This window comes from Heloderma suspectum, chromosome 10 (assembly GCF_057233095.1).
Source record: "Heloderma suspectum isolate Gila_16-S chromosome 10, 16-S_ref, whole genome shotgun sequence".
NCBI classification, from domain to species: Eukaryota; Metazoa; Chordata; class Lepidosauria; order Squamata; family Helodermatidae; genus Heloderma; species Heloderma suspectum.
This window is the reverse complement of record NC_139467.1, coordinates 31,438,934-31,454,062: the sequence shown is the minus strand read 5'-3', so window position 1 is coordinate 31,454,062 and position 15,129 is coordinate 31,438,934. Positions and strand designations below refer to the sequence as shown.

At 48.4% G+C, this 15,129-nt stretch overlaps 1 protein-coding gene and 1 long non-coding RNA gene across 2 annotated transcripts in view; one reads left to right on the top strand and one right to left on the bottom strand.

Moving 5' to 3' along the window:
- LOC146338049 (uncharacterized) overlaps window positions 1–10,568 on the top strand; it is a 99,043-nt gene extending 88,475 nt beyond the window's left edge. Inside the window, exon 6 of the long non-coding RNA XR_014785150.1 lies at window positions 10,182–10,568. This is a non-coding gene — a long non-coding RNA (uncharacterized LOC146338049). The remainder of the gene's footprint in view (window positions 1–10,181) is intronic.
- SLC9A1 (solute carrier family 9 member A1) overlaps window positions 5,711–15,129 on the bottom strand; it is a 128,074-nt gene continuing 118,655 nt past the window's right edge. The window contains exons 11-12 of the mRNA XM_084815777.1: window positions 12,014–12,086; window positions 5,711–9,305 (exon numbers count right to left, since the gene is read on the bottom strand). Of these exons, the coding sequence (XP_084671903.1) occupies window positions 8,977–9,305; window positions 12,014–12,086 (402 nt within the window). The 3' untranslated portion in view covers window positions 5,711–8,976. The remainder of the gene's footprint in view (window positions 9,306–12,013; window positions 12,087–15,129) is intronic.

Here is a 15,129-nt window from a genome sequence, read left to right as displayed (position 1 = left end):
AAGCAAGGTCCCATGGCAAGCGACTCTAACAAGAAAAGGAGTCCAAGATGAGTGGGAGTTTTTAAAAAAGAAAATTCTCAAGGCACAATTACAAACAATTTCAACAAGAAAGGCGGAAGACAACAGAAGAAGCCAATGTGGCTTCATAAAAAGCTAAGAGATGACCTGAAAACAAAAAAGTACACATATAGGAAGTGGAAAGAAGGCCAACCAACAAAGGAAGAGTACAGGCAGGTAGCACAGAATTGCAGGGATAGCGTCAGGAAGGCTAAAGCTGAGAACTAGCTGAGGCTAGCGAGGGATGCTAAAAGCAACAAAAAGGCTTTCTTCAGATACGTACATAGTAAAAGACAGAGGAAAGAAATGGTGGTTCAGCTGTTAAATAAGGATGGCTAAATGATAACAGATGACAAAGAAAAGGCAGAAGTGCTTAATACCTACTTTGGCTCAGTCTTCTCCCAAAAGAGGGTCTATGACCCCGCCTGACAAAGGCGAAGTACAGGCTGAAGGGGCAGGATTACAGCTTGAGATCGAAAGGCATATGGTCAAGGAACACCTAATTACTTTGAATGAGTTCAGATCTCCAGGGCCAGATGAACTGCATCCTAGAGTAATAAAGGAACTAGCAGAAGAACTCTCAGAACTGCTGTCTATTCTGTTTGAGAAATCATGGAGGACAGGGGAAGTGTCAGAGGACTGGAGGAGGGCTAATGTTGTCCCTATCTTCAAAAAGGGTAAAAAGGAGGAACCTGGGAACTACAGACCAGTCAGTTTGGCATCAATCCCTGGGAAAATTCTGGAGCAGATTCTAAAGCAATCCATCTGGCAGCACCTTGAAAACAATGCAGTGATTACTTGAAGCCAACATGGATTTGTCAAGAACAAATCCTGCCAGACGAATCTGATCTCATTTTTTGATCAGGTAACCTCCCTTGTGGACTGTGGGAATGCTGTGGACATAATATACCTCAGCTTCAGCATAGCTTTTGGCAAAGTGCCCCATGATATCCTGATGAGCAAACTAGCTCAAAGTGGGCTAGATGAAACAACGATCAGGTGGATCCACAGTTGGGTACAGAATCGGACTCAAAGAGTGCTTATCTTCTCAAACTGGGGAGAGGTAACAAGCGGGGTACCACAGGGCTCAGTCATGGGCCCAGTGCTCTTGAACATTTTTATTAATGACTTGAAGGAGGAGGTGCAGGGAATGCTGATCAAATTTGCAGATGACACAAGATTGGGTGGGATAGCTAACACCTCGGAAGACAGAAACAAAATTCAAAGTGATCTTGATAGACTGGAGCACTGGGCAGAAAACAACAGAATGAAATTTAATAGGGATAGAAAAAATAAACCAAATGCACAGTTACAAGATGGGGGATACGTGGCTCAACAACACTACACGTGAGAAGGATCTTGGAATTGTTGTTGATCGCAAGCTGAATATGAGCCAACAATTTGATGTGGCTGCAAAAAAGGCCAATGCTCTTTTGGGCTGCATTAATAGAAGCATAGCTTCCAAATCCAGGGAAATACTAGTTCCCTTCTACTCAGCACTGGTTAGGCCTCATCTAGAGTACTGTGTCCAGTTCTGGGCACTGCACTTTAAGAAGGATGCAGACAAGCTGGAGAGGGTTCAGAGGAGGGCAACAAAGATGTCAGGGGACTGGAAACCAAGCCCTATGAGAGACTGAAAGAACTGGGCATGTTTAGCCTTGAGAAGACTGAGGGGAGATATGATAGCACCCTTCAAGTACTTGAAAGGTTGTCACAGAGAGGAAGGCCAGGATCTCTTCTCGATGCAGGGCACGGAATAACGGACTCAAGTTACAGGAAGCCAAATTCCGGCTGAACATCAGGAAAAATGTCCTGTCTGTTAGAGCAATAGGACAATGGAACCAATTCCCTAGGGACGTGATGGGCTCTCCCACGCTGGAGGCATTCAAGACGAGGCTGGACAGCCATTTGTCAGGGATGCTCTGACTTGGATTCCTGCATTGAGCAGAGGGTTGGACTCGATGGCCTTGTAGGCCCCTTCCAACCCTACTATTCTATGATTCTACTATTCTATGTTTCTATGTTATATTTGGTGCTTTACTTCGAAGGCTACACACACATATCCCAGGGAGGAAGGCCCATTGAATTCAGTGGGTCTTACCTCTGAGTAGATATGCATTGGATTGTTGCATTGCATCTCACATTAAATGCACTTCATTTTATTTATTTAGTTTTTCCTCAGTCAAGTCACTTCAGTTCAGCTGCTTTTGCCTATTGGAAAAAATACCGCTCTGGATATTTATATAGTGTATAAATCTAGCATGATGGACTTTTACTTGCTTGTTTGCATACTATCTCACTCAAAAGGTCAGAAAAAGGCAGCCAAAATGATCAAGAGGATGGAACTCCTCCTCTCTGAGGAAGGGTTACCTTGCTTCTAGCTTTTTAGCTTAGAAAAAAAAGCTGATTAAGTAGGGGGACATGATAGAGGTGTATACAATTATAGATGGTGTGGAGAAAGTGGATTGGGAGTCATTTTTCTCCCTCTCTCACAGTACTAGAACCTGGGGTTATCCCATGAAGCTGATTGGTGGGAGATTCAGGGCAGATAGAAGGAAGGACCTCTTCACACCACCCATAGTCAAACTATGGAATTTGCTACCACAAGACTTAGTGATGGTCACCAATTTGGATGGCTTTAAAAGGGGGCTAGACAAATTCCTGGAGAAGGCTATCAATGGCTACTAGTCCTGATGGCTGTATATTACTTCCAGTATCAGAGGCAGTATCCCTCTCGATACCAGCAGCTGGGGAACATGAGAAAGAGATGGTGATGCCCTCATGTCCTTCCTGTGGGCTTCCCACAGGCATCTGGTTGGCCGCTCCATGGACAGACTGCTGAACCAGATAGGCCTTTGGTCTGATCCAGCAGGGCTCGTATGTTCTGATGTTATAAAAATGTGCTAAATCAGATTCTAACCTATAAAGGTAAAGGTGTCCCCAACCAGTCATGCCCGACTCTAGGGTGCGGTGCTCATCCCCGTTTCTAAGCCGAAGAGCCAGTGCTGTCCGAAGACGCTTCCGTGGTCATGTGGCCGGCATGACTGAACACCGAGGTGCACGGAGCGCTGTTACCTTTCCCGCCGAGGCGGTACCTATTTATCTACTTGCAATTTCTTGCTTTCGAACTGCTAGGTTGGCAGGAGCTGGGACTGAAGACGGGAGCTCACTCCGTCACGCAGCACTCAGGTCTCGAACTGCTGACCTGCCGACCTTCCAGTCTGCAGTTCGGCGTCTTAACCACTAAGCCACCACGGCCCTATACTGGCCACTTTAACATTTTCTGGAAAACCACATTGCTAGGCCTCTTCTCACCTTATCACCCACATGCTCGGTGAATATGTGTGCATCCCCTGTGCTTTTTCCCCAGTTCTCTGACCACACACACCTTACTGCAGCTACTTTCCACTCAGGCCTTTGTTTAGTTCCTTTTCCTTCTGCTTTGTGCTCTAGCTTGGCTGGGCCTCCGAGTGTCCCACTCCTCAATGTAGAGGCCTGTCCTCTCTGACTTCTTTCCCCAGTTTCTTTTTCACAGCCATCTCCTTCTCCTTCCCACTTCCATTCCTTGTATCCTTTGGATGCTGAGGCCACACCTCTCTATGGCCACACCCTGTCAATTTGGCTACCTGGCATCTCTCCCAGATGTGCTTTATCACTGTTGTCAGCCTCTCCTAGGTCAAGTCCTTCATCAGTTGAGCCTAGTCCTACTTAGCTTGGCTTATAGGCTCCATTCTCACCTTTGATTCATTGTCAAAGATCAGGGGCTGATGTCCATCCAGCACAACTCCATTCCCCTCCATGGATTGATTGAACCAATGGTGTAGTGGGAGTACCTTAAGGCTGAAGTCCAGGGGCCCACAGCCCAGCCCAGCCCAGCACCCCCACCCCCAATGAGCGGCAGAGGATGAGGACATGGCAAAACAGACAGGTGTCAGCATCTGGGCTGGCGCGGTCGTGCCTGTGCCTACCAGGGCTGATGCTCATTTATTATTATTATTATTAATAATATTTATATCCCACCTTTCTCCTCTTGCAAGGAACCCAAGGCAGCTTACATGGTCCTCCTCCTCTCCATTTTATCCTTGCAACAACTCTGTGACATAGATTAGATTGAGAGTCAGTTACTGGCCCAAAGTCACCCAGTGAGCTTCCGTGGCAGAGTGGGGACTAGAACCCGGACCTCCCAAGGCCCAGTCCAACACTCTAGCCACTGTGCCACAGTGGCTCCTGTTGCCACAGCATCCACTCTCTTATTTTTAAGTGTTTTGTTAGGGGCTGGCCGGCCAAGTGAGCACATGCTTATTGATGCTCATTTTGCTATTTTTACTTTAAAAATACATTATCCCCTTCTACAACAAAATAGCGCTTACTCCGCAATGTATGTATGTTTTTAGTATCAGGACAGCCAACGCAAACACAATTCTATTCCTGTAGTCATGATGGTGCCATGATAAATTGAGTTTAAAACATGAAACTCTGCACATGCTTAGAAACTCATTGTTTTAACAGTGTTGCCAAACTTTTTGGGGCGGTCTAAAGGCAGTTCCCTGTAAGACCATGAAGTCCAGGGTCTAAAATTATCTAGTTGCACTACTGGATTGAACACAGGGAGGGAAGTGTGAAAAGAGGGCTCCTCATCTCTGAAAAGTTACCAAAGATACCCAGCCTGTGTTGCACCAATATTTCCTAGAATCTACAGTAGGGGAAAAAATGTTAAAAATGAGAATGAAAGGGGTGTGGGGTGGGGAAGAGAGAAGAATAATCACAGGCCATTAAAAATTAAAACATTCATTTATTAGAATATTTATGTAAAAAGACTCTCTTTACACATATTTTTATACAATATTTGTCATTGCTTTAACCGCTCTTCGCTGGAGACAGAGCGTTTGTACACAAAAGCACAATACAGGCTACTGCGGATTACTGGACCCCTGCTCAGTCTGAAGCAGAGATAACGGCAAAACCCAAGTTAGATAGAGAATACACAGAGTCATGGGGGGGGGGCAAGCCGGATGGGCCCCCTTTCTGCCGCTCATCCCCTCTCTTACCTGTGCTGCTTGCAGCTCTTCCCCTCTGATGGAGTGAGGGTGCTGGAGGGGGGTTGGGGGTTGGTTGCTACTTGGATGGAAAGATGGAGAAGCATGCATGGAACAACTGGCAGGCCAACTCTCGGCCCTTCCGGCTGGGCCCCCCGGTTGCCGGGCAAACAGAGCAGCAAACCACAACACCATTTTGCGCAGGCAGACACTGTATGGCTAAAAAGGCACAGCACAGGGGCAAAGAAAGGAAATGCCGCCTTCAAGGGAGGGCAGAGGGGAGGTCTAAGAACTACTGGAAAAAATCAGCAGGCACCAGCATGGCTCTGTAAGAGGGCACTGTCCTTGAACGATGTCTTGATAACAGACTCACAATATCCAGACTTTGGTAGCCAAAATGCAGAACTGATACCAAAATATACGCAGCCTCTACCTTACTCTCCCCTGCCATACGCACAACACACCCCCAACCTTAATAACCACAAACAAATGTATAAATAAATAGATCAGCCCACTCTGAAGTAACCGGACCGAGATATGAGATCAGTTCAGTGTAGGACAGAAGAACAAAACACAGCAGGAATCAGGACCAACTCTCTTTTGACAAGCCATGTTGCAACATGCTATAAAGCAGGGGTGGGCAACCCTTGTAGGCCAAAACTCCAGATGTTTTGGCCTACAGCGCCCATGATCCCTCACCACTGGCTATGCTGTCTAGGGCTAATGGAAGTTGTAGGCCAAAATAACTGGAGAGCCACAAGTTGCCCACCCCTGCTAAAAAGGGATGGCCCCATGTACAGAAAAGCAACCTCACAGTCTATCTTCTTTGCGTGTAAGCAATAGGGAATCCCTGCAACATCTGGACAGGAAGGCCATCTTTGGCTAAGGCAGGGGTGAGCAATTTGTGGCCCTCTAGATGTTGTTGGATTGCAACTCCCAGAATTCCTCACCATTGACTATGCTGGCTAGGGCTGATGGGAGATGCAGTCCAAGAACATCTGGAAGGCCACATGTTGCCCACCCCTGGGCTAAGGGCTGCTCTACACAAGAGGCAGATCACATGGTCAAACTGTGGACCATACCACTTCAGGCTGCAGGGTGGGGGATGACTGAATCCTCCCCCATATATAACTCCCTACATATAGAAAACTAGATCATCGTAGGGCAAAAGCTAGGCTAGACCCCTCTTGCCTGACACACTCGTTTTCTATGTGCAGAGCATTTTTTTCCCTATACGGGGGAGCATTAAATCATGCCACTTCCCGTACCTGCTATCTGGAGTGGTACCATCCACATTTTGACCACAGCCCTATTCAGGCATTCTGTTTTAGAGTAGTATGAACGCAGGAGAGGGGAGAAAGATGAGCACGCTAACCCCGCCCCCGCCCATCGCCGTTCACATCACCCTCCCCATGTTGATGCCAAACTTTGGCAGCGGGGAGTCTTTTGTATCCATATTTTTTATCTCTGCGTAAAGTAGGTTTTCCTGGAATACGAAAGACTCCCTGCTACAGAAGGCCGTCCTCACTTATCCCTGCTCTTCCTGCTTGTGTCTTCATTAAACACTCAACCCTAATGTGTGAGTAGGGCTCAAGTGACCTGCTTGTTCTGTAGACAACACTTTATCTTCATGGCCCAGCTGCTACTCCACCCCAGGACAGCGGGGGGGGGGGGGGGCGGAAATCCTCCGACTTCCAGACACTCAAGCCTTGCTTTCACTTGCAAGGATGGATTTACTGCTGGTTGTAGAATAATCATGACACGCCTCCTCAATCAATCAATCAATCTCCTAATATACAATTGCGGGGAGGGGCAAGGATAGAGACGGAGCTTTATAGCCCAGGCTAATGAGACAGAGGCTAGGTTCCAAGAAACCCAGGATGGGTGACTGAAAGAGGCATGGGAAGAACAGCACCCTCTATAGAAAGGCGATGGTGCCCACTGGGGAAGGACAAGTAGGGAGTGTGTGATAAAGAACGGAGGTTGGAGGGGGTCCCTGTTGGGAGAGGCGTCTGTGGAAGGAGAGAAAACTGGCTGGGATTAGAACTTCTCTGGATCAGATATTGCTAAAAGCTAAGGCCCAACCCAGCAACCAAGGAGAGTCCATGCTCTCACTTTATAGGCAGAAAAAAAAAGATGATTAAAGCTTCTCGCTAGAGCAGGGGTGGGCAACAGATGTTCTTGGGCTGCAACTCCCATCAGCCCTCGCCAGCAGAGCCAATGGTGAGAGAGATTATGGGAGTGGCAGCCCAACATCTGGAGGCCACAAGTTGCCCACCCTGCACTAGGGGAAGAGGGTGTGCGTGTGTTTGCGCAGTATTTAGACCCGCAGACAGAGCAGGTGGCGTGAGCTTCTCTACAGACATCCCAGTGCCTGGTGGGGAATAATTTGTCACCTTTTAAGAAATAGATACCCTGTGTTAAAAAAAAATAAAAATAAAGCAACAATTAGATATGTACAACCACATATTCATCTTTGGTCAACAAAATGCTCTTTGAGTGAGCATGGGGGGTTCTTTTTAAGTAATTTCGACCATGATGAGGGAGTGGGTAACTCCAGGGAAGGAGGTGATTAGTAGAGCGACCGTATGCCGTGTAGAATTAGGCAGGCGGTGGTGGCTTGTATGTGTGGCTGTGTGAAACCTGATGGGTAGCGGAGAAGGGCAGCGGGAGCTGGGCCCTCATGCCAACTTGCCCGCATGATCACCAACCTGGCACAAGATCAGCCCTCATTGTCAGATCACACTTACAGGTTAGGTTCTAAGGAGCAAACTGCTCATTTTCTCTTAATCGAAAAACACAACACAAACCAGGTGACCTTAAGGTTTGGAAGTCGAAAAGGCGAGACTAATTTATCTATGGCTTCATGGAATTTAAAGAGGAACCCCCAAACCATCACCCTGTACTAGAAACTAGTGTCAGAAAAAAGTGTGGCATCTGAGTTGAGGGTGGAGGCACTAGGCAACGTTGAAATGTCACAATACCGAACTCCCTCTGAGTCAGAAGCACTCTAGAAATAAAATTAAAAAATCAACTGGGTTTAAAGCACCCGTGGCTCAGAGATTTCAAGGACCCTCTTTGGAGGAGGAGCAGCTGACAGGTATGTTACGGCCAAGATCAGCCAGAGGAGAGGACAAGCTAAAGTACAGCTGGTGAATTAAAGCTGTGTGCAGCGTCCCATGAAGATCCAGCTTCGCCACTCGCCTCGAGCACGCCTGCGCTGTGGTCAGGTCCACAAGAATGCGGGAGAGACTGGCACAACATGAGACACCATCTGGCCACAGGCTCCGCTACACGTGATGCAAGATGAAACATAATTCCCTCAGCTTTTCTGGTGTGCTTGGAGGGTGTGTGTGCCCGTGCATGTCTGCAGGAAAGAGCAACAGCAACAACAAAAAGACGGCTCTCCAATGTGCAAATGCACAAGAGGTTTTAGGCGCCCAAACGAAAGCAGTCTCTTGGCACGGCAGGAAAAAGCAGCAGCAGGGCAAAAGACACCCCTGTCCTGGAGGAAATGCTCTTCTCGACGTGTGGAGACTGGCTTCCCTCCCACCACAGGAAAAGGAATTTGGATCAACCGCTCTACCTGTTGCTTCCTTGGCAAAGCTGCCCAGTTGGCATGAGCTGTGTTCCATCTGAGGGCTTTCTCTCACCTCCTAGCAAAGCTTCCAAAATGAAGAGCAAAGAGAGAGAGAGAGAGAGAGAGAGAGAGAAGAAAGCAAGAGGGGAGAGAGCCTGTGAGATATATATATATATATATATATATGTGTGTGTGTGTGTGTGTGTGAGAGAGAGAGAGAGAGAGAGAGAGAGAGAGTGTGTGTGTGTGTGTGCGTGCAAGAAGCTCCCCCTACAGGTCAGGTCTGGTAGTGCATCTCAGGGCTCACTGCCCTTTGGGGATGAAGGGCTCCCCCTCTTCGGGGTCGGGCCTAGGCCCAGGGTCACTCAGGCATCGCATGATCCGCTGGTTGCTGGGACTGTCACCGGTTCCGGGGGTGAACACGTCATCCGTGCCTGGAGAGGAAGGCTCTTTGACTTGCATCACCAGCCCTTCCTCATCCTCGTCTTCCTCCGGGGACGGTGGGAGATGGCTCATCCCCTTCAGCGCCTCGTTCACCAGGTCAACGGACTCCGGAGACTGCGGGGATGCGGGGTCGATGGTTATGATGGGGAGGTTCTCAGAGTCCGGCTTGGGGTCGTAAGCTAGAGGGTCTGGATGGGGAGAGGAAAGACAAATGCAGCTGAGCATACAGAAGGAGCGAGGCCAGAGTTTCCCCAGCTCCTGACTGCAGAGGCTAACATTTTTCCCAAATTAACATTTTGCACCTACAGACAAAGGTTTACTTTTGGGTGCATAAAAATAGCACTCATCTCCCTTCTTCTCCCCCAATATTTCCCCCAGGAATTGAAATAAGGGAGGGTGCTTAGGATTTTCAGGGGGGTGAAGGCTGAATGTGAGACTTCTCACATTTGGGAAATGTGGACTCAAGGAGGCATGACATCATAGTAAAAAATTACATCAGATTTGGATTTTAACTAACAAATTAGCTACAGGTACACCCTTCTTTTCCTCTTGTAATTTTGCACCACTCTTGCTGACCAACTTGTCAAATGGAGGGCGTTCATTTCGAGATTATTCACGTGTGGCCAGTAGTTCCATTGATAGACTTATTACTTCATTCAAGCCATCAGGCAGAAGGCAACTTCTTTCAGAACAGAACATTCTATTCAGTCACGGGCCGGGGGGTGGGGGCAGAACACTGAACTGCAGTTGTCATTGTTGAAAGTAGACAGAGATTAATTATTATTTTGTTTAATTCTGGGAAGCACATAGCACAAAGATCAGATTGAAATGATTGTTTCTCCCCCTGCTAGAAAATGACAAACGTTCAGTGGTGTAGTGGTAAATTTTTAAGTGCAGGGCCTCACGTGACAGTCCCCAAGGAGAGTCCAAAAATTTGGGCAGCTGTGTTGATCCATATCAACAAACCAGTTCTAGCAGTCTTCGTCTCCACCAGGAGCAGGTCTTTTGTAAAACAACTTGGGACCAGGATACCTAGCACTCCGCCTTCCCTTATATATACCCAGGCAACATCTGTGATCATCAAAGGAAGCCTTGCTGGTCGTTCCAAAATGAATGGAGTGTTGCCATGAAGAACCCCGACAGACAGCCTTCTCGGTAGCGGCACCCACCCTCTGGAAAACCCGCCCTTGTGCAGCTTGGGAAGCAGAAAATGTGACACCTTTTAAACACCTCCTGAAAACATACCTCTTCACCCAGGCTTTCCCTGGGCTGTAAGTGCTGCTGGGTTTTACTTTGGTTTTACATGGTACTTTAAAAAGTTTTATATTGTGTTTTATCATGTTGCATGTTATGGTTTTAATTGTTGTGAACTGCCCAGAGAGCTTGGCTATTGGGCAGTATAGAAATGTAATAAAATAAAGCTAAGGGGTCTTAATCGCCCATTCAAGACCAAGCCACCTCAAAATTATTTGCCTGATAACAGGGAACAATATATTGTTGCTGGGAAAATTCATTTCCCCCAGCTCCTGTGAGGACTGCAGCCCTATGCACGTTTATCCATACGTACCTAAGGCCCTCTTCAGACTGCGCATGTGCGACGGTGTCTGGGAGGTGAGGCTAGCCGGCCGGGGGGGGGGGGGGGGGCTTTTCTTGAAATGGGAGCCCCTTCATGCATTCGCTACTCGTGGGCACCAAGCACCAGAACGGGGCTTATCAGGGGCTTGTCACTGGAACTCTTAATTCTATTCATTTTTTCATGCCCATTAGCAGTTCTTCCCTCAGTGGCAGACTTCTGGGCTGCTCAACTCACAATCTGGGGAGTTACAGAACGTGACTAGTACAGAAGACACACAATCTCCACAAAAAGAGGGCTTGGTGGGGTGGGAGGAAATGGGGGTCTAAGTAGGCAGAGGAAGCTACGCTGGGTTGCAGGCCCCCTGGGTTTCCATTCTTGGTTCAAGAATGAAAAAAGGGGGCAGGGTGGGCTTGTACAAATCACAGCAGGGATGGCCGGGTTTCGTTCCATTACCTGCGGAGGACGACAAGTGGCAGCTCTATGTAGAGCAGGGGGTCTGATAAAAAGAACAAAGAAAGGCACAAGGAAGAGCTGGCAGGACAACAATCCTTGATAGAGATCGGTTAGGTCCACCGTGGCCCTTGGGGAGACTCAGTGGGTGGGTTTTGCTTTGCTCGCAGCTCTCACCGAGGGATACTTGGGGTCAGGAGAAAAGTTGCCCAAATCAGATGACTAATGCCATTACAGAATTTTCGCTGTGCCCTGTTGGGACTTGGCTTTTTCGTAGGCCCAAAAATCAGGGCAGGGGGACACGTTGCCCACCCCTGGCCCAAACACATTAAAAACACACTGCTCCAGAGCCTTTTGGGGACCTCCTGTAGATGGGCCCTGACGAAAAGTCAGAGCTGGCCCGTTAAAAGAGCAGCGCAAAAGCACTTCCAGCCCAAGGCTCGAATTCCAGTTCGGAGAAGCTTTCGGGGGCCACATTACAGTGGTGGGGCCATAAAACACAATATACCAGCGTGTTGTAGCTTAAAGCTCCTACTGCCAGGAACTGAGCCTTAGGAAAGGCATTTCAACCTTTCGGAATGGGGAAAAATCTGCATAAGAGCCAGGAAACCGCTAAACAATCAGAGGTTGGAGAGAAGGGGTGGGGCCAGGGGAAGAGGCAGGACCTTCTGGGGAACCCGAGGAGGACAGATTTGGCCCCTGGGCCAGAGGTCCTGCACCCCTGCACTGAGGTGGGACCTGCCAGGCGTGGACAGGTGGGGTAAGTATCAGCATCAGTGCAGGCTTGAAACGTTGCTCCTGAGCCATCCACCTTGCCCCGGTTTCCATTTCCTAATTGTTGGAGAGCCTAACCGCCCCCTCTCTTCTCACCTGAGCCAATGCGCGCCCGTGACATGGTTGGCGAATCGATTTTGTGCGTCGGCACCGTCAGATAGTTGTTTATCTGGAAACAGAAACACACAGCCATTCACAAAAAGCTCTCCCACCTACAAGGCCCCATTGGCACCACCCTTCTTCTCTCGTCCCTGAGCAGCCTCCTTTGTCCTCTTTTCAAAATGGTGACCCACCGTGCCCCCTGCCATATGGAACTGATCTATGGAGAAGCTCACCCACCCTCCAGTTCTCTTCATGAACCCACTTGTGCTTCACTTGGCCCAGTTGCACCAACTACCTATCAGGTTGGTGGATTTTAAGCTGGGGGACCCTGGGGTTCCTTGGATGCTTATCGGGGCTTCTTCGATGGTGGATGAACTTCCCTGAAAGACCAGCTGGCCCACAAGTGCTAAGCTTCATCCACAATGTGCAGTCATTAGAGAGTGCAAAGCATGTTCTAACTATGGCATACAGGCTTCACCAGTGCCCCGTGTGCACTCAAAAATAAGCTCCAGGACAATGTGCTAGCTTTCCATGCCAGGAGTTCCTCAGCTGGCCAATCAATGTGGTTATTATTGCCTTTACATCCCAAAAATGGCCCAAGGTAATTTTACTTCAGAGAACATCTCCCACAATGACTCTCCCCCACTCTCTGATACAGGCAGGAGGGACTTTGCTCCATGCGTGACCCACACGATAGGCAAGATAGGCTAGTAAACATGACAGGGCCTCCTCTGTTGTGGCACCCTTTTTGTGAAACAGTCCCTTTGAGATCATGCCCATCTGAACACTATGGACAGTACCCAAGTCTGCCTGCGGGCCAGCGGGATTCAGTACCAGTGCAACGGTGAGCTAGCGGTTCTAAAAGCAACCCAAAATAAATGGAAACATGCTTTCTGGAATGGGCCAGGTCAGCAGAGCTTGCAGAAGGAGGCTCTGCTGACCTGGCCCAATCTGTAAACAAGCATTTCCACTTGTTTCTGGGGTTGTTTTTGAACTGCTAGCTTTCTGATGCACGGGCGATGGGTCTTGCTGGTGCAACGGAACTAGCAGGAGCACAGTGGCATACTGCCCAATGTAGTGCCCAAAGTACTAATATGTGTTCTTTTTATTGATTACTAAGCCACTCTAGGAACTTTTCAGCTGTAGAATATAGACATTTATGTAAAAATGACTACGCAAACAAACAGGTAATATGTCTTCTGCCAGGTGGTGCAAGATCTCTTCTTTTCTCCAAGGCATGACTTAAAATTGCTTCTTGTGATGGAGCGAATGCAGCTACTACAGAACCTTTTCTGACATTTGCTGGAATTTCTAAGTTTCGTATGCAGCCTTGAGCAGTCAGATCAAGAAAGGCAGCTAATAACGAAATAAATCTTCAGCATCTTCTCATGGCACGTGACAGCCTCCGCTTTTTGTGCCATTTACTGCAAGGCAACTGTCTCTTGGCAGGGACTGGCAGCACGTTACTATATTTGGGTGCTGCTAGCCAGTGAGTAGACCAGGCTTCCAGACAGGGACGGTGCAGGTGCCTGATTCCATCCGGGAATCTGGTGGACCCCCACCCCACCCATGCCCCCGAGCGGCACTCACCGAACGCCTGCCCCTGCTCACCCCCTGAGCCGCCTGCACTCGCCCAGGCATCGACACTGAGCTCCGCGATTGGCATCTTTCGGGAAAAAATGGCGATCATGAAAAAGCGCATATTCACATATATGCAAAATGGGGCCATGAATAGCCCATATAGGCATGATTACAGGCGTTTGCTTGCCTGTAAGCTTGCACACATAGGGTATTCACGTCCCCATTTTGCATATACACAAATATGCACATTTTCAAGGCCATTTTTTTTTTAATGGCAATCGCAGAGCTCGACAAGGCCACCCATGTGAGAGAGGGCGATTTGGCGAGTGGCAGAGAGCTGGGTGTGCACGAGTGGGGTCTGGGTGTGCACGAGCGGGGGCAGTGGCTGGGTGGACGGATGGAGAACCCAGGTGGAGGCGCACCTACCCATCCCTACTTCCAAATGTGTTGAACTACAACTCCCATCTGTTCCAGTCAACAGGGTGTGATGGGAGATGTAGTCTAACAAATCTGGAGGGTGCCAGATTGGGGAAGAGTGGATGCTAGTATCATTTACATGTGTCACACACACACAAATGGCACTTGCGACTGACTATGCCTCAGGAGAATATCAAAATTGTTAGTGTATTACGTATGACTTAGCCAAGATTTGGTACATGCATGTAGCCCAAAGCACCTTGACCATGAGAAATGCCTAGAAATTGGGACATTTTAACATTTCTCCAACAGAACAAGGGACCTGGATGAAGTGTTAATGGAAAATTGTGAAGGCAACACATAGCGCGTGTGTGTTTTTAGCAAATCAGAAAACAGTCCCGGTGCAACGCTGGGAGTGCAAGGGCGGAGTGGGGGAGAGAAGGCATGCCCAGTTCACAACCTCTTTCACAGATGATTTTGCACTAAAGGGATAAACCTGGGAGGCTGGGAGTGAGTACAGCATAAAACATCACCAGCCAGCACATTGCTTTTGCGCTACACTGTTGCTGACTGTGTTATCCCGCCTACACTGATTCCGTTTTGACAGACGGCAACCAGCACAGGGACTGGCACAATTCCCTCGGAGGCGTCCAACACCTGCAAGCGCACAACCCATTGCTGAGTCACTCGAACACCTGAAGTGCCCGTTGTCTGCAAGAAATGTGTGCCCGTAAGGAGCATAAGCTTTTTCTAGAATCAGTTCTGGAAAAAGTAGTACACAAAGAGCTTCTATTGTTGTTGTTGTTGTTGTTTTAAAGTATGTGCTTTCAAATGCAGATTACGTGATTTGCAGAGTTTAGTTTGATCATCACTGCTGGAGTTTTAAAAGGGGAAAGATTTAGCTCATGACCCGATGGTGCTGGCCAAGCCCAACATAAAGTGGAGAGGCAGGTCCTGAAGCAAGCCCAAAATATGGGAGTTGCTGAAGAGAAAAATCTCCCACAAGCCTATATATGCCCGCCCGAATACTGAGATTTGTTGGAGAGGCCCTCCTCTGCATCCCACCAGTACGAGACATACACTATGATGGGACGTGGGAGAGGGCCTTCTGT